Source organism: Stegodyphus dumicola, chromosome X2 (assembly GCF_044657685.1).
Source record: "Stegodyphus dumicola isolate Sdum_Otavi_A_Nest chromosome X2, ASM4465768v1".
In the NCBI taxonomy this organism is placed as follows: domain Eukaryota; kingdom Metazoa; phylum Arthropoda; class Arachnida; order Araneae; family Eresidae; genus Stegodyphus; species Stegodyphus dumicola.
In genome coordinates, this window is record NC_140781.1 from 36,565,055 (window position 1) to 36,592,347 (window position 27,293).

Consider the following 27,293-nt stretch of genomic DNA (forward strand, 5'->3'; position numbering starts at 1 on the left):
TATCTAAACTTAAATTCGTTAACTTGAAAGAAAGCCTTATAAGCTAAGAGAAAAATATAAATCAGAAAAATACATTGTCGTATCTATTTATACCTCAGTATTCAATATCTCAACAATTTTTCTCCATATGTTTGTATTTCAAAATATGATTTGTTGTGATTTGTGAATTTTCACGTATACTTCAATAATGTCCTCAGAGACAAATGATTAAAGTTATCATAATTCTTATTTATGAATATTATAGATGTGAACATATATTTTGCCCTTATTTCAGGACAAAACGGAGTCATTAACATGTTTTCATAAATTTATCTTCCTTTATTTAAATTTGATTTCCAAGAGCTTAATTTTCAAATTTATCTTTTCATAATGAGTAAAGCGATGTATAAAAATTATTATGTTAAAGTTATTATTTAAATCTGTTATGTTTAAGAGAATCATTTTCCATATCAAAATATGTTCAGTAGTTTGAAGCATTTGTTTACACAGATAAATTAAATTTTTTAGTAAAAAAGGATACTGATTTTTAGGAAGAAAATTCCTTTTAGTTAGGAATCAAAAACGAGCATTTAGACCTAAAAGTATGTATTAAAACATATAACGTCACAATGATTTATTTTCCAAAAAGCGAAAAATAAAGTTAAGATATTAATATTTTTTTATTTACACTACCCACAATGTGTGCTCTGACTTACATTATGAGTGAGTGATAAAAAATAATTAAGCCTTCTAAGTCATTAGTTTATTGAACGAATAATATGTAAATAGCATCAGGTTATGTTATTGCTGCCACGACTATATGATAAACTTTTTTTATATAGGGTTTACTACGCATCCATTGGCATATCGAAGCATTAGTTCAATCCCATTTGAACTTACACTTTGCCAATTTGGCAACAGGCGTGCGTTTTTCAATGCATTTCTGAAGCAGATCATCTCCGATGACGTGTTTCAGTAAAAAGATCTCAGATTTCTGTTTTATTATTCTTAATTCATAGAATTAACTAGAAAATTAACGTTTGAATTTAAAAATTGAAATAGATATAAAAAGGGTTCAACTGGTTCTTGTCTGAAAGTACATCTATTATTTGTCAAATAATAGATATACTTTATTTATAATATTACAAACTTGAATATAACAAACAAATAAAATCATATACTAGTTATAATTTGAATACAAATGTTCCTGTCTGAAAATTGGAGCATGCTCTTCGAAGAGCGTGCAAAGGCCACGTTGAGTGTGACCTTTGCAAGGTTTTTTTTGTCTTGTTTCGTTTGTTTCTTTGTTTAAAATTAACGCAACGTTTGCTTTGGTGCAAGCAACGCCGATTAGTTAGTTTATCGGCAACTAAGATCAAGTGCCTTTCATTGCACATGGAAAAACTAACGCGTGATTTATACTGCACATGCAAGTCACGTTGCCCTGTGTGAAAGGTAACAAAAAAAAATAATTCTGTTTTTGTAGATTAAAAGTCAGCTTTGGGATTTGCTTCATTATAAGAAAGACGACAAATTAAAAGGTTGTTTCTGTGCGCCCCTCAAAGCCAACACGTGCTTCTGCTGGCGCGTGCAAGGCAAGCTGTCCATCTCTAATGAGGGAAGTGGTTTGCTCTTCAAGAATTTAATCATTTCCTTTATGGTTATCCAAGAAGAGAAAGAGTCACATTCTTAACAATTTCTTAAAAAACTGTCTTTCTGTTCGTGTTCCGATGAGGTCAAATCATTAATCTGCTTAAAAAGGAATACTCTTACGCACGAAAAGTTTTGTAGAAACTGATACAGCTCTGCAGAAATTTCTATAGAACATTATAGGTAATCGCTACAGAAGTTTTCCTCTTTCAAATTCTGTAGAAATTTTATAAAGCCTTGACAGAACAATTCTACAGAAATGTTGCTTTGCAAAATCGTACACAAATTTTACAAAACCGTCAGAGAATGGTATTCCCCAGAAATCTGCAAGGTTTTCAAATTCTAATCAAAGCAAATTTTCCGTTTTTAATTACTGTGCGAGACATACAAGAGCAAATATATACACTTTTCCATTTTTTATCGACTAAAGCTTTCTTAGCCTCTAAATTTATGCAACATTTTGTGCAATTTTATCTACAATAGTGCTTAATAATACAAAATTTAGGTCTTGTAAAAATGTAAAATCAGTTCAGATCATAAAGTTCATTAAAATTAAATTAATGTGGTTAATTAAAAGAATTTTAACTCCTGGAATTGATACTTTTAAATTTTTATATATGTACCTGATAAGTGAAATTTCCCTGATAAGTGAAATGATTTCCTAACTCTTGTTTAAGACATATTTATTTTATTTAAATGTATTTTGAAATCAAAATGGTATTAAAATTTATATCTCCCCTTTAATCAGTTTAGAATTACGTTAAAACATTTGACCCAAAAATGAAATTTATTTCTTTCTCTTTAATTTCCAAAGAATATTTTGGTGATTTTACAAGACTTTTAAATAATCAAAAGTTTCTATATATCTTTTATAGAAATTTAAAGCCAAGAGACTTGCTTAAAATCCTTCAGAATTACAACCCAATGTTCTATAAATAGAATCTGATATTTTTAATAGTATTATATTAGTTAATTGTACTAAAGTTACATATGATTCTAAATGTGTGACCTTTAAAAAAAATCTTAAAATTTTATAGAATCTATACATAGATTTCTGTAGAATATCTATACAAATATCTATAGAATCTCTATCCATAACGCTACAAAAGCTATACATAAAATTTTAAAAGTTCTCTAGCAAATCTCAGACCTAGTTTATGGAAAATTATACAATAATTCTAAAGAATTCTTTAGTTTTGTTAAGTAGTGTAGCTTCTTGATTTTAGGAGAAATCTATAAGACAATTTCATAGGAAATTATACGGAACTTTTTGACTGCAGAAAACTGGATGATATTTACAATACAATATACTCGGAGAAAAAAAAGAGAATTGAGTAATTCATTTCGACAGAGATCTTTTGATTTATCGGGATGGATCTTTAGGCTACGAATTAACCGGGACTTATTCAAAAGTTTCTGTCACAAACTATTAGACTAAAACAAAACTGTCTGTGGAGATTATAAACAGGAACGTAATATGCATGTGTAACAGCAGTGACAGCAGATGAGGTCGTAGTATTTGTTAGTAGTTACTATCCACAACCATACATAATGTAATTGGTACTCAGGAATGTACAAACACTGCTAAATCAAAGTTTAAAAGATTAGGTTAGGTTGTTTTAATACGGAAAAGCCCACGAGGTTTTTCTCCCAAAATAGAGGAATGGTTTCGAGGATGACTTTTTGATATATTACATGTATACTTGAAAAGCAAGCTACTCAATGGCAAAAACTAAATCAAGAGTACAGCTATCAACCATAGTGTCTTCGTATTTTATGTTAATTAGCCAATTATTATGAATTAAACCTTTACTATAAATTTTCCTTTTCGTAGCCATCACCAGGAAGCAAATTAGATTGAAATATATTTAAATCGAAGGTTTAGAACGTTTTAGATATAGAGGCTCTATCGCTTCTATATCTAAAACGGCCGTTTACTTTCCATTGCCCAACGTTACCACTGAATAATCCGGCTTTAGCCATTTGCTAATCGACATTAATATGCACCATTAAAGTTTTAAGTTAATGTAAGTAGGGCCATTTAGATAGTTTCCGACTACGGTACTTTTAATTTGAGATTTGAACTTTTAAACTTTCTTCTGTTAAATATCTGCAAGTGGCGGAGTTTATTCGTACGCACAAAATTGTGCTTTCTGTTCATTTAAAGATGTAATGCAAATGTTATTTAAAACCTTTTTAAGACTTTTCCTGTGCAGACGGAGCGAAAATCAAATAAGGTAGATAATATGGCACAGTAAGGATCCTATAGCTCTAACATTACTTAACAACCATTTTTAACTGATCCATTATAAGTAACATAATTTGGTTCTTTTATTTCTCATGATATTTATTCTTCTGTTATTTGCACTAATTCGAGGTGTTCCTGTATATTTTATTTATCCAGATATTTCTGAAGCCAGGTTACTAGAATTCAGGGTATTAAGCTACTGAACTGATACATCTTTGTCTTTCATGTCTTTGTTGTCATTTAGTTCAGTAATTACTGCTATAAAGTTTTCAAAACCAAAGACCTCAGTGAATGTTTTCTGAAGGAATGTAACAGTAATCTTGAAGAAATCCAATAAGTCTGTTCGAATAATTCAGTTCCTATGATTCTATTGAAAATTATTTTGCTAAACGTAAGTCATAAATCCAATAATTATAAATGTACGATACAAGATTTGAATGCCAACTGATACTAAATATTAAAAAAGTGCATAAAAATTGTATTTGAATTTATGTAGAACGCGAAGCTACTAGTTTTTACTTTGATAATAATTAACGTTTTGGACATGGAACATGGATCCTTTTTGGAATAACACTGGGTTGGCTGTATGGTTGGGTTTCATTCTTTTCCCCATGTATAATGTGAATACGAGCCAGTTTCCCTTGGGAAGTCCTCCACGAAGGCATGCTATCCCTATATATAATAATATCCATAATATCCCTACTCTTAGGTAGGTAACGTTTGTGGCTTTGCCACAGTCGAATAATCTAAACTTCTATGCCGAGGCTTGTCTTAGCAGTTATTGCCAATCATGACGACTACGCAAGATACTAATTTCTTTGTGTTTCGCAAATCAAAAAGAGCTGTAATGCTAATTAATTTCTCCTTGTGCCTTACATTATTTGTCAAATAAATTTGGCGCTGCTAACTCTTGGCTTTCATAGAGTTGCATTTTGGATGACCAGTAGTATATTTTATGAACCTTAAATGTATCATTATGCTTTATTGGTGTTATTCACTATATTTTAATCTATTACTATTTCCTACTGTTAGTAAAAATATTCTATATTCTCTATTTTCTTTTTAGGATTATCCATAACAGTGGATTCAGCGAGGAAGATCTGAGGCAGTATAGATCTATGGTATACAGTAATACCATTCAGTCTATGCTTGCCATCCTGAACGCTATGTCAGAATTGGAAATTGAGTATGAATGTGAAGCTCGAGTGGTAAGTAATATTTTCTCCATCCCCATTTGGAAGTTCGTCATTAAATAGATTTCAACTGAATATCCAATTTCCAATTGTAAATAACCTTGTTGCCACACCTTTTAGTGATTATACGTATATCTTCATTTTGATAAGCAGATCTGAAGAGTTTTAGGGGAATAAAGTTAAATATTATTCGCCTTTAATAAGCTTAAATATAGCATTTTTTAAAATAAAAGGCATGTTATTTATGCTATTAGCATGCTGTTTATACTATTTATGCTGCTAGCTCATCATGAAGAATTGAATCATTCTTTTAATCACTTCAGTGTACGAAACTATTAACTATCCTTTTAATAGGAGGTTTTGAATATTACTATAGCCATACCTATATGGATGACGAAACACGAACTGAGTAATTGAAGAGTTAGGTTTGGAGGCAACTTTCCCTTGAAACGATCTGTTTCCTGCCTGCTCAACAATTATTCATTTTATGCAAATTAATTTAGTCTTAGAAATTCTTTAAAATTTTTAGGATTAAATTTTTTGGATTATTGAATATTTTTTCATGGTATGTTTTAGATACTTAATTTATATATGCTCTCAGAATTTGAATGATATTGCAAATTAGTTCGCAGCAATAATTAATCTTTTATTTGTATACAATAAAATTTTCATAATCATAAATTTAAATTTAAATTTGCTTTAAATTAGCTTTATACGAATGATAGAATATTCGTTATAAATATATATATACTCTACATATTTCTATATATAGAGTATACATATATATACTATATATATTTCCTCAGAATATGTAGTTTATATTATATGTAATTATGTGAATATGTTGCTCTTGAAAATTAGAAAGTCCTCCAAGAAGACATCCCTTCCTTTAGACGGGTAACCCTTCTGTGCTTTGCCATATTCAAAAAAATCTAAAAAGTTTTTGTTGTCACTAAAAGTCTCTTTTTTTTTTTTTTTTTTTTTTTTTTTTAAGTCTCTGTCTAATTATTCTCTTTTTTTTTTAAGTCTCTGTCTAATTATTCTCTCTCTTTTTTTTTTTTTTTTTGTTGTTGTTGTTGTTGTTGTTTTTGTTTTCAGGAGGATGCAACAGTGGTGTTCGAAGCAGCCCATCGTGTACCCGATGCTAACTTGTTTACTCACCAATTGCTGACAGCAATGAAGCGGCTCTGGGTTGATCGTGGTGTTCTTCGCTGTTACCGCCGTTCCAATGAGTACCAATTGAATGATAGTGCTAAATAGTAAGTGATGCGATTCCTCAAAAGTTTTGAGAGAAGTTATATCATAATAAAAAAAATTAAATATTAACTTACTTACAAATACAAGGAATTTTATAAGCAGAAAGAAACATAAAAAATATTAAAATACAAAGATATACACCGTCTGTTCGAAAGGATCGGAGCCAGTTTTTCTTCCTGCGACAAGTGCTATAATTATAGTAGCAGATTAAATTCCCAGTTTTAGCTGGGTGTCATGGATCGATCATGTAAAAGAATACTGCGAGTTCGTCCGGGGGGATGATGAAAAAGGAGTGATTTTCTCCTTGCTGCGCAACAATGCTCTCCGCTTACACGGCTGGAATGCTGGTGCAGTTTCTAACGAAAAACGTGTGCTAGTTATCCCTCATCCTCCATATTCACCCGATTTGGATCCGAGTGACTTTTTTTTTACTCCAGGAAATCAAACTTCACATGAAGGGTCAACGCTATAATGACATAACCGACATTCCAGCCATAGTGACAAGCAAGTTGAATAACACCATAAACAAAGATTTACTAAACTTTAAATTTTAGACCTATATTAATCCCGTTTAGACACCATTTACTGGAAAGTATAATGAAACTATTGCAATCATGTACTTGAATAAGTACTTGCAACTGCTATTTAGAAAGGAAAACGATTTTAAAATTGGATGAGCTTAAGCTATCAAGCACATCGTTCTTCAATATTTTATACTGATTATAGAATATTTTTTTAATCTGAAAGACACGAATCTTCTGCATTGTCAGAACAACTCTAAAACCGCATTATTTGTGATGTTTCTTGTACAATGTTAAAATAAGAATACTAATCAGTATCGAAATATACGGGAATCAGTAAAAATAACGTGGACTAAAACTGGAGAAAATGTAATTAATTTAACCCTAAATTTAAAAGCTGATTAAAGTACTGTACTAAACTTAGAAAAAGAGGATATACAAAGTATTGATTTCCTTCACAGTTTTAATTTCAAAAACTACATTTCACTGAGATTCTGCTTTGTGATATCATACAATCATCATTATAAAAATTTAGGGTTTGCATCCTAAATATTTTAACTTTATATAGATCAATAAATTTAATTTTACATAATATCTGAGAGAATAAAAAATTAATTTTTTTTCAGTTTCCTTGATGAACTTGATCGTCTGGCCCAAATAGACTACTTGCCAAATGAGCAAGATGTACTAAGAACCCGTGTCAAAACGACCGGAATTATCGAGATCCATTTCTCCTTTAAGAACTTGAACTTCAAGTAAGATTACCTGGAAATTTTGAATGAAATTATTTAAATTAAATTATGTATGAATAAATTTGATTTGTTAATATTTTTGGAGACTGAGTACTTTTTTATATTCAGTCTGCTTCAGTGAAACCAATTTTACGCATTCATTAAAGAACTGCAATTCATCAAGCATTAGACATTCATGCGAAAATTTCATTAGAATATAGGGACTTTTTATATTTTGAAGCTAAATTCTGTCTTCGTGAGGACAGCGAGATGATCTTAGTTCTCCGGTGAAAATAATTCTGAACTAGGAAAATAAACATGTTATCATAACTTCAGTTTCAACACTTACATGGTTTGTGTAATTAACATAGTTAAATCACCGTCTTCTGAGTGATTTAACAGAACATAAAATGTCAAAGTAAAACTTAAGCAATTAAAGTATTAAAGTTTTAATATAAGGCAAAATCCTTTGCCTTATAAATAATAAGGCAAAGTCCTATTGTAGGCTTTGGCTAAGACTGAAATTACGGGAGCAAACACGGCTAGCGAAAGGCAAAAGCCGATTCCAGTAAATACACGGTTAGGCGAAAGTCCTCTCGGAAGTTGATGGTAGGGAAAGAGGGGTGTAAGACCCTCAGATAGATTACCGGGATAGTGGTAACGACGCTGACTGCAGTACCGAAGGGCCCAGGTTTGAATCCCGCAGAAAGCATGGGTAGTTGTAAATGTATAGTGTCTATGCGGCATGGGGGTACTCTAAATATGTCCTCTCGGGAGTTTTGATAGGGGAAGAGGGGAGGGAGATCCTCAGACCCGTCCCCCGGGGTGCTAAGGCTCTTGCTAACGACAGGCGCAACCTTTTCACGATAAATTTCATGGGCTTGTTCTGATGTTACTACCAGACAAATGAGATAAGTCACAACACAAAAACAACAATCTATTGAAAATACTGTAGAAAGCAACACAGAATGGAAAGATTAATTAACGAAAGACTGTGCTTTTTTTCATATCAGTAATAGTGATAACATAACTCCTCTTATGAAGAGCATTTGCAGCAACACAATGTATAATTCTATAATAAATTCAGTGAAATCTCTCTTCGCTACCATCACTAAAGGATGGCAATATTTCGGAGAGCATAAATAAAAAATGAACATAAATAACATTGATCATCGCCGGTAGTCAGAGTGTAACACACCTATGAGGGGTTTGAACTACTTTGCTAGTACAATTGTAATTTCAGTAAGGTGGTACGTCTGATCTGTGCAATGAATTCTCACCATCAGAATAACTAATCATCAAGCAAACAGACAGCAAAGTTAAAACACTTTAAGTTTATTATACCTCACCACTTGTGAGGGCTAAAATCAAATTATGCAAGCACAAATTTACCAGACAACCTGCAGCTGGTTTCATCTCCAAAAATTCCATTCACAACAAGAAAATTCAACAAATTAAATCTAAATATGCAGAAACTACAAGATTTTCTAGCTCGCAACAGAATATCAAACACACACACTACCAAGGAAGATCCTTCTAATATACACTGGTGTGCAAAAATTAAGGACGAAGTCGAAAAATTAGCATATCAGCTGAACGAAAAGGCAGAGCGGACAGAAAGACCAATCAGGAGATTAAGTAAGGTGATGTACGGTAGCACATGCGCAGATATGCAGGTAGACGTAATGGGGGAGTGTCTGAGTAGTATAAAGCATGTGGTCGGTGTAAGATCAGTATTTCTGGCAAAGAGATTGCACGCCGTATAGCAGTTAAAATCACACCGATTTGCTGTCTCAGCGAGAAATGGCGAATAATCAATCTGTTAGACGACATCTGGATGCTTTTACCCGAGGTCGAATCATTGGGAAGTTGGAGGAAGGCCGCAGTGTGACAAGTGTGGCTGCAGAGTTCGGAATTGCTCACAGCATCGTTTCACGACTTTGGCGACAATTTCAAACTACAGGAACAGCTATCCGGGGGTTTAGTAGTGGTCGTCCACGAGGAACCACACCCGCAGATGATCGGTATATTGCCTTACAGGCCAGAAGAAACAGGCGGCAGACAGCGGGAGAAATCGCTAGACACACGACACAGGCGACTGGACGACCGATATCGCGTTTTACCGTGGCCAGAAGACTGCACGGTGGTGGTCTGTTTGCACGACACCCTGTACGGTGTGTACCTCTAACGTCTGCCCATCGGAGAAGGCGTTCTCTGTGGTGCCGGGAACACCGGAATTAGAGAGACAATGAATGGGGACGAGTACTCTTTACAGATGAGAGCAGATTCAGTCTGAGTAGCGATTCTCATCGCATACTCATCTGGAGAGAGCGGGGAAGCCGCAATCATCCCTCGAACATCATTGCAAGGGACAGGTATGGAGGTGGCGGTGTTCTCGTTTGGAGAGGCATCATGCTTGGTAGTCGTACAGACCTTCATATCTTCGACACAGGTTCAGTCAACGGGACCCGTTATTGTAGCGAGATTCTTCTTCCATATGTGCGTCTTTTTAGAGGCGCTATAGGTCCGAAGTTCCTTTTCATGGACGACATTGCACCATGTCATCGCACAGTAGCTGCCGAACAGCTCTTAGAGAGTGAGGATATTGAACGTATGGATTGGCCGGCACGATCTCCGGATCTCAATCCCATCGAGCATGTATGGGATTTTCTAGGCAGACGCTTGGCAGCTCGTACCTTACCACCAGTAACGATTCCGGAGCTTCGATTGGCGCTGCAAGACGGAATGGGCAGCAATGCCTCAACAACTCATTGACACCCTCATTCTCAGCATGGGCAGACTGTGTGAAACCTGCCTAGCAGCCAGGGGAGATCATATCCCCTATTAAAGACCAGAGGTTTCTTGCTGGACACCCATCACAGGGATGTTTCGGTCTTCAGTCGTATTGCGCTCCATGCTACTTTTTCAATAAAGCTTCTTTTTATCCCTCTGATTTCTCTTTTAGTAAGTGTTGCTTACATTACTCATGTCCTTACGTATTGGGGATCTTACGGTATTAAATGTGTTGATTTGGAAAGCTTTTGTACAAAAGTTGTATTGAAAAAACCGTCTCGTCCGTAATTTTTGCACACCAGTGTAATCTCCAGCAAGAACAGCTTTAGCTTCGCCGACAGCATTCTTCGAAATGCAGGGTAGTAGAAGTAGACCAAAAGCTTACTTTCCTATTCGTGAAATTCTACCCTTTATAGTAAAGCTTATTCCACTCAAAATCAACACCAATTCTGGAATGAGTGAACCTCATGGCAAAAAGAAGTAAAATGGGAAGAATTTTAAATTAAATTAACATTTCGTTAGTAAGCTTAAACGTAAATGCGATAACAGTGTCTAAGGCGAGCACCTCCACAGAAGATCAAAGTTGGTTAGAGAAAACCATGAGATTATGCTTCAAGAAAATTGGTATTTTTTCTAATTTCATTAAACAGTCTGAAACGTCATCAAAGTTAGTCATGAAAGTCATTTTCAAGTAAGTTATGAAAAGCTCAGTTGCTGTTATAAAATTCTGAAGTGATTTTGGCTCAGGAGTACGCTAAGATGATAAAAAATGTACGAGTAATATTTTCAAAATGAAGCAAACAGGAACCATATTTTGGGGTAGATTTTGAATAAAACTCAAATGAGCCAAAATAAAGGTGAGACGTAACCTAATTTTAAATTTTTTTACATTGCCGAATTACTCTTCCTGTTTGGTATTTCTACATGCCAGTAGCCTTTCTTATTAGAGAATTACGAGGTTATTACATCTAGCGACGGCCGAGGCTAGGAAAAACGTTTCCGAGAAACGAGTTGTTCCCCAGCATTGGTTTCAACTGAATGATTCCTAGGCGAAACAGTCCCACAGGAAGTTGTTTCCCTGTTATACACAAAGGACATTTTACCACTTTGACGAAAATGCTTCGCAGTGCATGGTCTTCGCCAAAGGACTGCTTTTAACGTAAATCAGCTAGCCATGATTCCCAGAGATCTTTCTTTCAACTCGCTGTTTAGGTTAGCTAGTAGATCTGATTGCGATTTTAGGTTAGGCTATTTAATTACGGCAAAGCCTCGAGGGCTATCTGCCTAAGGGGAGGGATGCCTTCGTGGAGGACTTTCTAAGGGAAACTGGCTCGTATACACGTTACACATGGAGAAAACCACGAAAACACCCATGCAGCCAGTTCGTTCGCGGGATTCGAACCTCGGACCGAAATACCAGTGTTCAGCGACTTTACCGCTCGGCCGCTGGTGGGCTTGATTGCGGTTTTAGAAATGCTAATTTATCTGCTTTTTTTCCTTGGTACCAATGATGAGAAGCTTTAAAAAAAGTATTTAGTTCTTCATTAATTTGCGCATTCTAGTTTATCTAGTGCGGAAGTTTGTTTATATTTTACTGGGAAATCACGTCTGGACAAAAGGTGCTGATACCAGTCATGGTGGGTAAAAGTTTTGAACTAAACTTCCAAACTAAAATAGCACGTTTTCTATTAGTGAAATGAAATGAAGTAATTAAAAACTGTCAGCAGCAATACTTTGATATTGTAATAGCAACTAAATTATAAGTAGAATATTTTCTGTACCTACAGCTTTCAGGTAGAGATGTTTTTAATTTAATCTTGTGCAATGCATACTTTTAATTCAATACCGTTTTCTTTCCAGGTTGTTTGATGTTGGGGGTCAGCGCTCTGAAAGAAAAAAGTGGATTCATTGTTTTGAAGATGTGACAGCCATTATCTTCATAGCAGCGATCAGTGAATACGACCAAGTATTGCACGAAGATGGAGTTACCGTAAGGGGTTTTCTTTATATTTCTCTAAACGTTTTAAAATTCAAATTTAAAATTAGAGGAAAATTCGGTGTACGACTGATGTTGATTTTGATACCGATATAAATTTGAGTATTTGACTGCAGTTTTCTTTACATGCATTATCTTTTAAGTTCATGTTTCATAGAGGTAATATACAACAATTTAATATCGAATAAGCTGAAAATGAAAGGTGCAGAAAAGTATCGAGTAACTGGAGCGTTTTCAAACGCTTACGATTCTATATAGCTGTTAACTACATTTTATAACCATACTACTTCTAAGTATTTAACTGCTTTTTCATAGTTACTGACTACATCTAGGAAGCAAGATGAAATTTTGATAGATAAACTAAAAGCGTCTGCGGCAGTCAGAATGCATTGGCCTTTTACGAAGAGAACGAGCACAGATGAATAACGTCAACGTTTTCGTTTTTGCTTAAATAATAGTTGTTTTTGAGAATTGCAGAATAAGAAATGTGCGAAAAATAAATGTTGAATTTTTAAAAGTGTCGTTTCAATTTTATGAATCTGGTAATTTTTCCTTAAGCAACAAACTGGCATCCCTGTACCGGGATGTCTTATCTATATGTCGCATAGTGGCATCAATTTCGACGCTTGATTATTTGAATAATTTAAGAAAATAAATGAAAAATACCTACGCGCAAACACGGAGGATTTCGAGATCACAAGGCGAAAAAGGAAAGCCATTAGAAGAGCATTTACGAAAACGGCTAATACGTTGGAGAGCTGGATTCGATCAGATTTTCCGGACTTGGATGATTTCCACATTTGCTTAGATCAAATTTCTTAAATGTATAAAACTTTATGAAATACTGATGACTCTTTTTTGTAACTTCTACAGAAAAAAAAAAATACGGAAAAGAATTTAGCGCAGCTCAATAATATTACGACGAATTGTTTATGTTTAAAGTAAAAGGCAAGAGAAAAAAGTATAAGCGTCCTTAACCTTTCTACAAGTGCAACAAATAGTGGTATAAGGTATTTCTCCCACTTCCCTAGAGTACCTTCGTGGTGTAACGGTAGCACACTGGGCCGGTATTCCAGAGGTCCGCGGTTCGGTTCTCGCCGAAGGCGGTTGCATATTTTTCCTCTCATCTGCCTCCAAATAAACCTAATGACTCTACAAGCGGCGCCCGAACTAAAAGGGTTGTGGATGATGATTCTCCGCACCCAGGATTTGGCGACTAGGTCCCCTAAAACCCTAGTCGCCCTTTAAAAAGGGAAGTATATCAGGTATTTATCCCACTTCCCTAGCGTGCCTTCATGGTGTAACGGTAGCACACTGGGCAGGTATTTCAGAGGTCCGTGGTTCGATTCCCGGCGAAGGCGGTTGCATATTTTTCATCTCGTCTGCCTCCAAATTAACCTAATGACTCTACAAGTGGCGCCCGAACTAAAAGGATTGTGGATGATGATTCTCCGCACCCAGGATTTGGCGACTAGGTCCTCTAAAACCCTAGGCGCCCTTTAAAAAGGGGAGTACATCCGGTTTTTCTCCCATTTCCTTAGCGTGCCTTCGTGGTGTAACGGTAGCACACTGGGCCGGTATTTCAGAGGTCCGTGGTTCGATTCCCGGCGAAGGCGGTTTCATATTTTTCATCTCGTCTGCCTCCAAATTAACCTACTGACTCTACAGTGGTACTTCATCAGTAACAGTTAGGACTGCCGAGCTGATGAAATTTGATGGGGACTCGCAAAACTGGCTGATGTCTTGAATGAGATTCGGTAAAACACATGAAGATACACGTATCAACAAGAGATACAAGTTTCACTATCTTCCCCAAGCAGCAAAACCTAAGACAGTACCAAGAACAATAGTAGAGAGTTTTCCTGCTACGGAGGAAAATTACGCAAAATCTGTGGAATACCTCAAAGTAAGATTTAGAAACGATAACGTTTCAGATTTATATCAAAAAACTATTAAAACTGGTAATCAATGCCAAACAGAAAACAGACTTATTAATTATTTATGACAAGTTCCAAACTCAGTTACGTACACTGGAATCCCTCGGTTGAACTAAGGACCGATTTGCATGTGTTTTATTTCCTTTTTACACCTCCTACCGATTTAATAAAAAGGTAGAAAAGACAGCGAGATATGTCTCCTGGAACAACAGGCAAGAATTATTTAGGTTCATTGACTGATTTTCTATAAAAGGAAGTAGAAAATGAGTATGGGGTTAAGTTTACCCGTGGATATTTTACGTTCTGAAAACGTAAATAGTAAGAAAAAATACGTTTTTTGAGATAAAATCTGTTGTTTCAATTGCATGTGAGCTAATTAATATAAGCAGTAGCAGTAGTAAGCGTGTAGAGTCATTAGGTTATTTTGAATCAGGAGATGTGAAATATGTACAATGCCCTTGGCGGGACTCGAATACGCCGCGTACCGTTACATCACGAAAACATGCTGAAAGGAGGGAGAAAATAGCTTATATACTTCCGCTTTTAAAGGGCGTCTGGGGATGACAGACCTAATTGTCAAGTCCTAGTGGTGACGAATTATTGCCTGCCACCTTTTAGTTCGTGCGCCATTGCAGAGTCATTAGGTTTTCTTGAAGCAGGAGATGGGAAAAGTATGCAATGCCCTCGCCGGGAGTCGAAACTGGAGCTCTTGAACACCCGCCGAGTGTGCCACCGATACACCACGAAAGCATGATGGAAGGAGGGAGGAGATACCTTATAAGCGTTATGAAAAATTTTTAAAGTATAAAAATTTTATTCTTGTATTTTTTTGAAAAACGGCATATGTCTGAACCTTGTAATGATGCATTTTCAATGAGTTTAGAATGTAGAAACACATCATTAAGAAAAAGAGCGTTTGTTTTGTGTATCTTAAGAGAAATCATAGAGTAAATAAACGTAGGTCTAAACATTGGTGTCCCCTATGTAAAAAACCGAAATTTTGTGATTATATGTCCTGATTTGCTTTCTAATAAAATAAATAATGTCGCAGGTTCAGTGAATGATGATAACAAAACAAGGACTCTTAATAATCATATTAAAATATCAAACGTAGATCTTCAAACTTTAATTGTGATTTTTATATGGTAGAAAATAGCCATTTTTAGGCTTTCGCCACTATTAAGGCCAGAAGTGATGGCCATTTTATTATGGAGGCACCTAAAAGGCGGCCATTGTTACCTCCTGTGAGGGGACAGACAATTTACATCCATTTATTTTTTCAAACTATTGTAAGACTCTCACTAGTGTATTTCTCAGTTACTGTAGAAAGTGAAAAATCTTAAGAACTAGTTAGTGTTGTGTATAGAATTTGTCTGATAGCGTTATAAAAACTAGGTGAATGATTTTCTGATTTATGGAAATCTTAATTTTATTTGATTCTGAATTATTTATTTTAATACTTTAATTTTGGGGGAAAACAGATGCTTCTGGGAAATTATTTAGTTTAAAAGAATATTATTTATTTTTTCTTTTATTTGCAATTTTTGTACAAGCTTTGATTCATTGTGAAAAGAAGCAGGGAAAGGGAAGCAATTTTGCTAAGCCATGATTTCGCGCGCTTTGTCCTTTAGAATGTTCTAGAAGGAATTTCATTGTGTAGTTGACCTTAAGACAGGAAGTACGTGACAGAAGGGTCAGAGGTTGCCACTTGACTTTCGATGTAAGTCATTCAGGTTTTTGGCGATTGAGGGTCCGGTTGTTGGCTAAGTGAAGAAGGGTGCACATGCGCGATCACCCTTATTTCCGCATTCAGGGGTTGAAAACGCAAATTTTGCCCAAATTAAGGGGGCGATAATTGAAGCCATAGTGGGAGCCCGCGTTTGTGAAGGAGAGGAAGAAAATTCGAGTTTGGATCACCTTTTCGTGTGATATTTTTCGTGCGAGACTTGGCGAGACGTACATACTTGCTGAACTTACTTTTGGACGTTACTTTTTGCCCGACTTTGGACTAGTTTTGTTGAAGGATTTAAGACTTTCAGTATTAAGACTTTTTGCCGGACTTCCAAGGCTGAAGGATTTATTATGCTTCTGTGGTTGAATAGGTGGTGATTAAGGCGGATCGTGGCGGACACTATCCGGCCGTCGCTTTGCTGTCGAAAAAAAAATGATCCAGCGAATTTCCAAAATTATTGGCCAAGTTCCACCCCGGCCAACGTGAGATTTTATACTCGACATCCTGACTGCGATCTTGAAGATTCTGCTCGGGTGCTGGTTCGAGGGCTTGTTTTTCTGCAAGGCTGTGCGAGCGGATTGTGTTGCCGAAAAAGGAATGGAGTCAGGGTTATTAGGAATTGCGGCTAGTGGCACCGAAAAGCGTGAGACTCCTTAGACGCTTGTGTTCCCCTTACGGAATGAATTTTTTAGGAATTATGGTGGAATTATAACCCTTTGAATTTTCTCCCAGAATGCAAGTCCAGCCCAATACCTTTCCGGGTGCGTTTCAAGTCGTCATAATCACAGATAAGTGCTTTATCAATTTTCCTTAGAACTTTTGGAAATTGGAACTTTACCTAAAATTGAATCTTAAATTCAGTCTACTGAAACTGAATTGCTTCCTATTTCCCCTTCTAAATTACCGAGTCAAACCTTAAGGTTTTTATATGAATAAGAATGTAATAATTTAAGTTGTATGTGTAATCTTCCTTAGAACAGATGTGAATTGCAAATAATATGTTTTCCTTAACCTCTTAGAAATTATGGATCGGGTACCCGTTAAATTAAAAGAGTCATTTAATAGATTTGCAAATCATGAATTTAAATGTAACAAAAAGTAAATGACAAATTGAAGAATTCCCCTGTGTCTAAAACAAGTAAATTAAAAGGTAACACAAATAAGAAATTAGACTCTCTGATGAGGATAAGATTTAATTTTTATTGTGAGGAATTTGAATAAACTGATATTTAATCTGGAAACCTATTACTTATGTGTTCTTTATATCTGTTATGTGTTTTTCTTATATATATATTGATTTTACATGTTGTTTATTCGATCCTCTCACGGCGCGGTCCCGGATGCATTTTCACAACGCAATGCATTAAAAATTCACTTATACGATCACTAAAAGTTTGGTAATTAGCAAACTCTTAAGAGTTTAGTTTCTCAGTTGATATTTAGCTAGTTGCGGTTTCACCTGTCTGTTTCTGCATTAGTTTCCTCCCTAAGAGGAAGTAGTAACACTGCATTGGTGCCCATGATTTTTACGGCATTTAAGTATAGAAACAGAATCTAAGTATAGATCTAAGTATAGTAAGATAAGTATAGATCTAAGTATAGAAACATTTTAAGTATAGAAACAGAACATTGGTGCAGTAGCTATTTAACATTAGCGAATAATCGCTTAAGTTCGTGTGACAAGAAACAACAAGAAAGAAGGGTAACTAACGCTTTATTATTGTTGTTTTCTTTTTCTGACAACAGTTGTTACGTTATTTTCTTCCTTCACGTTCGTACGGGGTTCGTAGATTTGGAGTGAATAACGACGACACTTGATGAAGTATCGAAATACGCTTTATTTACCAATATCAATCAGGACAGCTCCAAAACACTTTTACAGTCGGCAAAGATCTACTATAAACACGCTGGAACAATCAACGACACAGTCTTCATACTATCAAGCAATAACGGTGGAGACAGCTTCACTGCAAAGCACCAGAGTACAGCTTCCGACGCTGCTTGGTCGTTCTCGGAACTCCACGTACTCTCGAGACTCTCCACGCTACAATTCGCGATGCACAAGCGTATAACTCTCGACTCAACACAATCTAAGACGAAACTCGACGATGTACTGATTTGCAATACACTAAAAGACTCTCTCGATGCACTCGACGACGAACTCGGCGCTAGACTTCGAAACACTCGCTCAATGACTGACTATCAGCTCGCTAGACGAGGCACACACACTAACTGCTACTGACTGCGGACCAGCAGGGTTTATATAGCTTTCGGCTTGTGTTCGAGAACATTCTGGGCTAAACCGGTAAGAATTCGTTCCAGAAGGTTCTGCATCCGTCCATGGTATATCGCCATTTTTGCCCCCAACTGGGCGATTTCTCGCCAAATATTGCAACCCTGCCTTCCCTTGCCATTTTATGGCAACCCTAAACTTGCTTTGAGGGGAAGCTATCTCATCGCGCCTGTACATTTCGTATCATTATTCCAATCAGATTTAACAAAACTTCGTCTTAGAGTGTACAATAAAAGCCGACACTTGGGTTTGAGCTTAAGAGACTAAAAATTAAACTAAAACTAAGATTAACTAAAAGAAATATAGCCGAAGCTATCAAGATTCTAATCGAGTTGTCCCCTTAACTCTATTTGACTATGAAGCTTATCAAGGGCCTGTGTACGGCCGAGCGTAATAACAGTTTTGAGAGAGAGAGTAGCCAAAAGGCAGACGCGCGCAAATCAGAAACTCTGATTCTCTCTAACTCTGCAAGTAGGCTTCGCAGTTTAAATACCGTTCCTCCTCATTAAGTATTCAGAGTGATTCCAAGACTACGTTCCGGCCGGAAGTAGTAAGTTGAAGTTAAGAATTTGATAGGAAAAGAACTTAAAATTTAACTGTTAATAAAATTAACATAATCCTTACATAGCTTCCGACCAGACTTTAAATACTCGAAAAATAAGGTCTCAAAATGACCTTGTTTAAGACTTTAAAGTCTTAGAAACTTCTTACGTTAACTACACACTTCAACTTTTGAATTAACTAATTTAATTAATTAACAAATTAAACGAATTAACTTTTGAATTAATTAATTATTTAAAGTTCTGTTTTTAGGGCCAACTTTACAACAATTCTGAGAGCTAGACTAAAGCTAGGAAAAATTTTATAAAATTTTACAAAAAAATCCTCTGTTCTGGACATACATCATCTTCTTTGAATCGAAACTTTATTCAGCTACTATTAAGTCAGGTCTTGATCCTTCCATATCTGGAAGGAAAAATCATTAGTAAGGAATTTTACAAAGCTTTTCTATAAATCCTAAAATTACGCTTTTATTTCCTCATTTGGCACTCATGCACTTTCATTCATACTACAGTTTTATTTCCCCCGTGCTCTCCAGCAAATGTACTGAAATGTACTTAGGATCTTTTATGTTGTGTTACCGCGAACAAAACTACCGCTACACAACATCTACCTTGGTTAAAGTAGACACTCTAGACCTTACAAGATTCCCACACGAAAGCTCTTTCCTAATGTAGTAAGCAAAAGCTTATATTTACTTTTAAAAGTGTTGACTGGAGAGCCTAACATTAAGCACACATATAAACTAAACATTCAATTCTTTAACAATTCAAATACACAGAGACCAAAATTTATCTTTTGTACAATTTTAACTTTATTATATTTCAACGGGCCCACCAGCGGCCGAGCGGTAAAGTAGCCGAACACTGGTAGTTCGGTCCGAGGTTCGAATCCCACGAACGGGTTGGCTGCATGGGCGTTTTCGTGGTTTTCCACATGTTTAACGTGTATACGAGCCAGTTTCCCTTAGAAAGTCCTCCACGAAGGCATCCCTCCCTTTAGGCAGATATACCTCGAGGCTTTGCCATAATCACACACACACACACAATATTTCAACACAGAGATTAAACATTTCTACTTTAACATGAACATTTAAATGTTTACACATCGCTTTTGAATTCACTTTACGTCAACAGTCATAGTTGCTTAATTACAATTTACCATCTTTACACGAAATCTTAACTTTATGTTAACAGATTTGAGTATTCTGAGAGTCTTCCGACTAAACTTATTATAATTTACTTCTCGCAACTTGCGAGTTCTTAACAAAAGTTATCAGGTTCAATGTTTCTTCTAACCTTCTTCGGAAACATACAATGACCTGACTAGGAACAGAGAGCTTACTAAAGCTATGTTCACTAATTGTAGTAAGTAGACAGGATACAGACGAAGGGTATACAAAACCCTTTATTTTTCTTTATATACAATGACTTCCGTACTTCGGAATACAATGACCTTCCACTCGGGGTCTAACGTAAAAGGTATAAAAATAAAACTAAACTCTAATTTAACTTTAGAATAACACACGTGGAAGATTGGCCTTATAATAACAGGAAGCGTATGTAGCACAGAGACTGTGAACACTACAATACGTTTAATTTATCAAGAGGATTAAAACATCTGGCCTGGAAGGCGAACAGCAACTGCGTAACTTCTAAGGTAAGCGGCCTGCGTTGACTTACTGCTTCCTCTCTTTCGCTTGGCAAAAAGGCCACACTTAAATACTTGGCGTTCGCCAGACAAACTTTGCATAAAATCCTTAACGCTTATAATTCTGGCCGGAAGTAGAAAATAAGAAGTGATAGTAAAGATTTAAAATAAAATAAACGTTAGTAAAACTTAAGATCCTTACATACTTCCCGCCAGAGTTAATTAGTTTGAAACTGAGGTCTAAAACGACCTTGTTGAAAACTTTTAGCTCTAGAATATAACGCGAGGCCAACCTTTTACAATCATAACTTCGTTAGAAACTAGAAAATTTAAAAGAAAGAAATTTGTTACAATAGCAGCTCCCAGGATCTACAACAATCTTTTTTTTTCATCTGTACTGCATCTAAACAGGAGCTTTATTCAATTCTGGTTCCTTCCAGAGATCTGGAAGGAAAACTAGTTTAATGAAATGTTACAGAATGACATTGCAAATAACATATAGAATATACTTCTCTTAACCTTCTTATTTCATTCATGACTATTTTAATTATCTCTCTCCGTGCTCTCTGACATGTGTTGTAAAAGAACACCAAACACGAATGTGTTTCTGTCTACGTGTGCCACACTTCCTCCTACAATCAAAACACTAAATTGTTAAAATTCAACATAACGAGACCTCTTAACACACCCTACTTTCAACTCTAAACCCTGAGGTACTATTCTAAAAGTGGCTAACTCTAAAGTGTAGCGTCAGAGAGCCTAACTACATCATTCAACCTTTACCACATATTCGCCATGATTTAATCTTTACAGACACATGAATAACAAATTTTTAACATTACTTTCACTTTTACCATATCACGGTATTTCTTAACATTTAAAATAACAGTTCACATGTATATAAGAACATATCAACATGTTGTTAATTTTACACATTTGAAAACATACATTAGTAGTACATTGTTAACTTCTATTCTTTTCAAAGCAAGTGCCAATTCTTTCTACATTGAAATAATACTACATTTCAAAAAGTCTTTCAGACTAAAACTTCTTTCTTGCTAGAATGTTTTAAATAAAATTTATACAATAACTTTTTACAATATTTAAGTCTTTACACAACGCTATTATATATAAACTTTAGTTTTACGCACGAGTAATTTAAAAACATAATACGAAAATCGGTCACAACTCATTTCTCGCCCTTTTGGCGATAAAGGTAGACCTCGCATGAGGTAAAACTTCTTGAAATCTGCCACTTGCAGTAAGAATGAAAGATTAACTTAAGTTTGCAAAGTAACATAAAATTTTACTTATCTTTGTAATATTCGGACATCCTTTTCTGGGCCCAGTCTTTAAAGGTACTGCAGATATTAGCCTGGTTTATCCTCCTTCTTGTACGGGCTCACCCTTCAGTGCTTTCCTCTGGAAGCTTCCGTTTTTCACCAGTACGGCCACCCTTGAACACCTTCCTTTTCTCCTCTGCTTGTGGTCTTGGCCGTTTAAGGGCAGCTGGTCTTGGTGGAACCGGGAAACTTCTGTCATGATCCTGCTTGGACCTCGTTGTTGGCCGTTCAAATTTTTCTTGTACTTTTTCCTCCGCCGCTGATGGCCCTTCCGCAGTTCGGCGACTTTTGCTGCGGAGAGTTCTGTCGGATGAGTCGATCTTCCGTTTTAAAGCCGGGTTATAGTTGCCGTCCTTTCTCCTGGTCCTCTTCACATACGTCGTCCTTCTCCCTTCTTCATTCTGGGGGTGTTCGTGAACTCTGTTTTCTGGACGGTTAAACGACTTATTTTTCTTTTTACCTTCAATTTTTCCGCGGGGCAATTTTCTTTTCACTTGCTTCTGTCTCTCATTGGCTTGCCCTTGTACTTGTTGTTTTCACACCTCTGGAACTTGTACCTGCGGTGTCTGCCGTGCCGGATCCTGCAAAAGATCTGAAAAGATTTGCATTTTATTACGATCGAAGTAGGGCTTAATTTGATCAATATTTGCGGAACAGGTTTCACCATTTCTGGCCTTTAACACTACAACAGCGTGAGTTATTTTTTCTATAACATATGGTCCTTCAAATCGTGGAAAAAATTTGGCAGTTTTATCTTCTGGTGCTGAAGAAAGTGAATGCTTAATTTTTAAAACTTCATCCCCTACTTTATAAGTTACTCCCCGTCGTTTCAAGTCATAATATAATTTCTGTTTTCTTTGTGCTACTTCCGTATTCTTTTTTGCTTCTTTTATTAGTTTTTCTATATCACCCATTTTAAATTCTGGGGCTCTTTGTTGCACATAAAATAGTTTATCTAACGGTGTTATAATCTTTCTGCCTAGAAATAACTCAGCAGGAGTTTTTCCCGTTGTATCATGTTTTGCGGTCCTAAGGGCGAAAGCAAATTCATTGACATAGTTATCCCAGCTTTTATGAAAATTTTTAACATAACTACGGATAATTTTCACTATATTTCTGTTGACCCGTTCCGCTATATTTGATTGCGGCCGATACGGGACCATTTTTAAATGACGTATGCCCAGTTTTTCGCACATGTCTTCAAATATATTACTTACAAATTGAGGACCATTATCCGATATAACTTTTAGGGGCGCCCCGTATTTTAAAATATATTTATTTAAAATAGAATCAGTAACTAATTTCGCGGAGGCTCGTTTTAAGGGAACAATTTCGGTCCATTTACTAAAATGATCAACCATAACAAGGAGATAGCGACTTTTATTTAACTGACTTTTTGGGAAAGGGCCCAATAAATCGATGCCAATTATTTCATTTGGAAATTCGGATTTAATACTATTTAGAAACCCGGCCGGGCGGAAATTAATATAATTAACGGCTTGACATGTTGGGCAGGACTGGACATACGCCCTTGTTAACTTTTGCAGTTCAGGAAAGTAGACTGCTTCGCGTACGCGTTGGATAGTTTTTCGAATACCAGCATGAGAAGCTAAAGGGCTGTCATGGAGCTCTTGCAGGATATTTAATCTAAGACTAGCTGGGATAACAGGTCGAAATTCGTTGTTGGAATTCGTAGTTTTTGTATAAAATAATAGACCATCTATTAGTTCGTAATGGGCCGCCCTATTTCTTATCGCCACAATATCTTGGTGGCTAAAATTTTCAGGATCCTTCAAATACTCATAAATACTTCCAAACTCAGGATCCTTACCCAGTTCGGTTATTACAGTTTCTCGGGAATTTATTGTACACGCTGTAAGCATTGCAACGTTTACGGTATTACCCTGTTCGTCTAATTTAATTCGTGATAGGGCATCTGCTACGATATTTTCCTTTCCGGGGGTATGCTTGATTACCAGATTATATTCTTGCAGCTTGAGTGCCCATCTTATTAACCTTGGGGATAAATTTTTCCCTGAGTACAATCTAGTTACCGCCGCATGATCAGAATATACTGTTTTCGGCGCCTTTCCAAAATAGACTCGGAAGTTTTGCACTGCTAACAGAACTGCAAGTGCCTCTCTCTCGGTCGCGGAATAGTTTCTTTGTGTTTGATTTAAAGTTCGGCTAAAAAATGCCACGGGCTGCTGATTTTGCGAAAGTACCGCTCCTACCGCATAATCCGAAGCATCCGCTGAAATTTCTAAATTTTCATCCTTTTCAGGAAATTTCAACACAGGGGCTTGCGTTAATGCCTGTTTTAATTTTTCGAAAGCACTATTGGCTTCGGCCGTCCACGAGAATCTTGCCTTTTTCCTTTTTAATTTTAACAATGGCTCAGCGATAGCCGCAAAATCTTTTATAAAGGACCTATAATATGAACAAAGTCCTAGAAAAGAAGAGAGCTTCTTTGCCGTGTTTGGAGTCGGATACTTTTGTACAGCGATTATTTTTGATTCATCTGTCTCGATCCCTTTTTGCGATATTTTGTAACCTAAATATTTTAATTCAGGGGCTGCAAATTTGCACTTTTCGACATTAACTTTTAGACCGGCCTCATTTAATAAAGAAAACACCTGTCTTAAATCCTGTATATGTTGGTCGAGATTTCACTAGTAATAATGATATCGTCTAAATAGATAAATGTGGACTTTCCAAGAACAGGTCTTAACACAATGTCCATGCATCGCTGAAATGTTGCTGGGTCCCCAGAAAGGCCAAACGGCATACGCAAAAATGCATAAGAGCCAGACTTGGTTATAAAAGCAGTCTTAGGCACGTCTTCAGGCCTGACCCCTATTTGAAAATAACCATTCGTTAAGTCTAAAGTCGTCATAAATTTGGTTGATTTTATGTTCCTTAAAATTTCTTCTACGATCGGTAACGGATATACCGGATATTTCGTTATGGAATTTAATTTACGGTAATCAATAGCGAATCTCCACCTTTTTGGATGCTCCAAAGGATAATCATTATTTTTCTTACATAAAACCACCGGGCTAGCATAACTACTTGAGATGGGCGTTATGATCTTTTCACGTAGCATATCGGTAATATGCCATTCTATAATTTTTTCCTTATTCTTATCATACCGGTATGGTTTTTGACGAACCGGCAATGCATCTCCGGTGTCAATACTATGGTTAGTAACCTGAGTAAATCCTGGAATATCACTAAATAAGGAAGCAAATTCACTTACCACTTGCCGGATTCTATCTTGCTCGTCATTAGGCAGGTGGTCAAGATTTAACCTTGGCGGTTCAACCTTTTCTACACGCACTGGTTTCATTGTCAGCCTAAGGGACGCTTCATTAAAATCCAGTGTAGCCTGTGCGTCTGAAAGAAAGTCTATTCCTAGGATTAAATGTGCTTGCAAATTCTTTACTATAAAAAACATCACCTTTACTTGTTCGTCCTTGATACGGATATATAAAGGTACTTTACGTACGCACTTACATTCTTTTCCTTGCGCCGCTAATACTGTCATATTATCCGCATTATATATGCGGTATTTGCAAAAATACTTTCTAAAAAAGACTTCTGCCACACAGGAACACTGCGCGCCGGTATCCAGGAGTGCGGTGGCCGGGATATTATTTACCAAGACTTCAATCTTCGGAAGAGTTAAATTTTTCACCATTACTGTATTTAACTTGTAGGAAGAGGGGTTTTCGTGGCCTTCGGATTTCCGCACCCTCTCGTCAGCAGAAATCCGTTTTAGTTTAAATTATTTTTCCTTTCGGTGCTTTCCTTCTTTCTCCACTGGCCTTGAGACTTTTTTCCTGGGTTGCTATTGAACTGTCGACGTTCGCCGGCTGTTTTTGAATGCTCGGGTTTCCTTGCCCACTGATTCGCTTTTTCTCCGTAGCCATGTGCTTGAGTTTGCTGTAGTCTTGGCGTACCAAATTGGTTTCGCTGTTGATATTGGCGTCTTCTTTCGACGTCCGCCGTTCTTCTACTTTCAAACTGCATTGCTAGCTCAAATAACTTTTCCAGTGTAGTCGGATTTCGTAATTCAATAAAGTCTTGCACTTGGGGTAGTAACCTCGGCAAAATCACTTGAATTATTTCAGGATCCGGACGGTTTCCATACAAGAGCTTGAAAACGTGAATTTTTCTTAAAATAAAGCTCGAGAGGTTTTCCATTCTTTGTTGATATATACTGAAAAGTTCTGTTTCTAATTTCGCACGATCCCTTACAACAGGAAAGGCTTTTAGTAGGGCAGTCTTGAAATTTTCGTAAGTATAGGTGGGACTTCCTGCTTGACCCAAGAGACTTCTGCCGATACATTTGAACCAGTTAAGCGCTTGGCCCCTCAAAGCGCTGGTAGCTAAGGTAACTTTTTGAAACTCGTGCACGGGGTAGAGCATGAAGTGGTCATCCAATTTTTTCAAAAAACTGGTTACCGGTGAGTTTCCAATAAACGTTGCTTCTGGTTTCATCGAAGCGCGCATGGTCTGGACGATGTACCCAAATCCTTCCAGGGCGGCAGCAGGCATTTCTGGATTCTGAGCCGTTTCTGCAGGCAGCACAGGTTCTTCTTGAAACTCGGCCATGGTTATTCTTCTACGTTGGGCGCCACTATCAGGTTCAATGTTTCTTCTAACCTTCTTCGGAAACATACAATGACCTGACTAGGAACAGAGAGCTTACTAAAGCTATGTTCACTAATTGTAGTAAGTAGACAGGATACAGACGAAGGGTATACAAAACCCTTTATTTTTCTTTATATACAATGACTTCCGTACTTCGGAATACAATGACCCTCCACTCGGGGTCTAACGTAAAAGGTATAAAAATAAAACTAAACTCTAATTTAACTTTAGAATAACACACGTGGAAGATTGGCCTTATAATAACAGGAAGCGTATGTAGCACAGAGACTGTGAACACTACAATACGTTTAATTTATCAAGAGGATTAAAACCTCTGGCCTGGAAGGCGAACAGCAACTGCGTAACTTCTAAAGTAAGCGGCCTGCGTTGACTTACTGCTTCCTCTCTTTCGCTTGGCAAAAAGGCCACACTTAAATACTTGGCGTTCGCCAGACAAACTTTGCATAAAATCCTTAACGCTTATAATTCTGGCCGGAAGTAGAAAATAAGAAGTGATAGTAAAGATTTAAAATAAAATAAACGTTAGTAAAACTTAAGATCCTTACAAAGTATTTAACGCTAGTAGCTTCTCGCCAAATTGCTAACATAAAAATCTATGATTACGATTGGTTTGGTTTATTTAATTATGGCAAAGCACACTAGTGCTATCTGCCTAAGGGGAGGGATGCCTTCGTGGAGGACTTTCTAAGGGGAACTGGCTCGTATACACGTTACACATGGGGAAAACCACGA

General features: G+C 36.5%; 1 protein-coding gene across 1 annotated transcript in view; it reads left to right on the forward strand.

Moving 5' to 3' along the window:
- Positions 1-27,293, forward strand: part of LOC118182210 (guanine nucleotide-binding protein G(o) subunit alpha-like) — a 139,231-nt gene that overhangs the window by 84,398 nt on the left and 27,540 nt on the right. Inside the window, exons 3-6 of the mRNA XM_085809114.1 lie at positions 4,944-5,085; positions 6,169-6,329; positions 7,475-7,603; positions 12,233-12,362. Of these exons, the coding sequence (XP_085665240.1) occupies positions 4,944-5,085; positions 6,169-6,329; positions 7,475-7,603; positions 12,233-12,362 (562 nt within the window). The remainder of the gene's footprint in view (positions 1-4,943; positions 5,086-6,168; positions 6,330-7,474; positions 7,604-12,232; positions 12,363-27,293) is intronic.